Genomic DNA, 1,186 nt, shown 5'->3' with positions numbered 1-1,186 from the left:
AGGGTCTCTGCTATCTCTTTGTGTCTGAGGGCCTCCCTGCTATCTCTCGGGCTCCGCTGTCTCTGGGTCTCTGCTATCTCTGTGTCTCGGAGGGTCTCCGCTGTCTCTGGGTCTCTCTGCTATCTCTGTGTCTCTGAGGGTCTCCCTGCTATCTCTGTGTCTCTGAGGGTCTTCGCTGTCTCTGGGTCTCTCTGCTATCTCTGTGTCTGTGGGTCCCCCGCACTCTCTGGGTGTCTGCCCCGTCTCTGCGTCGCGTCTCTGGAGCAGAGCCAGCCGCCCTGTGTGTGTCCCCCGGCCCCGCGGCTGAGCCTCCGGGTGTGCCTCTCCCCCTGCAGACAGAGCGAGCCTACCAGAAGCAGCCGACCATCTTCCAGAACAAGAAGCGGGTGCTGCTCGGGGACACGGCCAAGGAGAAGCTGCCCAGATATTACAAGAACATCGGGCTGGGCTTCAAGACCCCCAAGGAGGTGAGCTGGGCCCCTGCCCCTCCCCCGCCCCTGCCCCTCCCCCGCCCCGCCCCTCACCTTCCCTCTCTTCTCCTCCAGGCCATCGAGGGCACCTACATTGACAAGAAGTGTCCCTTCACCGGCAATGTCTCCATCAGAGGCAGGATCTTATCTGGTGAGTCAGGGGCCCAGTGGGAGGAGGACTGGGAACCCCAGCCCGCGGGCACCCTCTCTCACCTCTTGCCTTGCCGCCCCCAGGTGTGGTGACCAAGATGAAGATGCAGAGGACCATCGTCATCCGCCGGGACTACCTGCATTACATCCGCAAATACAACCGGTTCGAGAAACGCCACAAGAACATGTCTGTGCACCTGTCACCCTGCTTCCGGTGAGGCCTGGGGGCTCCGACAGTGGCAGCTGGGTGGTGACCCCGGGGCCTCTCGCTCTGAGAGCCAGGTTTTTTGAAGGGGAGCGGGGACACTCCGTGTCCATGAGCCCTCATAGACCGGCGTGACCATCACCCCAGGACTGTCAGGAAGAAGCCGGGGCGAGACCCCTTAGAGCCTGGCTGGGGGGTCCCGGCCCCGGGGCTGACGGCTGGGGTGCCAAGACCCCCAGGAGCCCGTCTCTGCACCTTGAACTGATCTCTGGGACGAGCCAGGGATTCTTAGATGGAGGTGAAGTGGGAGAGCGTGCCAAACTTGTACAAAGACACAGAGGTTGGAGATGGCCAGCTTTGT

The 1,186-nt window shown here is 62.3% G+C and overlaps 1 protein-coding gene across 1 annotated transcript; it reads left to right on the top strand.

The window, feature by feature from the left end:
- Positions 1 to 138: 138 nt before the first annotated feature.
- On the top strand, positions 139 to 869 carry LOC114035880 (40S ribosomal protein S11-like; the record flags this gene model as incomplete). Its single annotated transcript, XM_027852268.1, has 3 exons — positions 139 to 467; positions 546 to 621; positions 705 to 869. Coding segments are annotated over 3 exons (539 nt in total), but the record flags the coding sequence as incomplete, so codon positions are not given.
- Between the last annotated feature and the right edge of the window lie 317 nt (positions 870 to 1,186).

The sequence above is a fragment of the Vombatus ursinus genome, unplaced genomic scaffold, assembly GCF_900497805.2.
Source record: "Vombatus ursinus unplaced genomic scaffold, bare-nosed wombat genome assembly UNPS02009307.1, whole genome shotgun sequence".
Classification (NCBI taxonomy): domain Eukaryota; kingdom Metazoa; phylum Chordata; class Mammalia; order Diprotodontia; family Vombatidae; genus Vombatus; species Vombatus ursinus.
The sequence above is the reverse complement of the archived record's forward strand: the minus strand, read 5'-3'. Positions and strand labels throughout refer to the sequence as shown.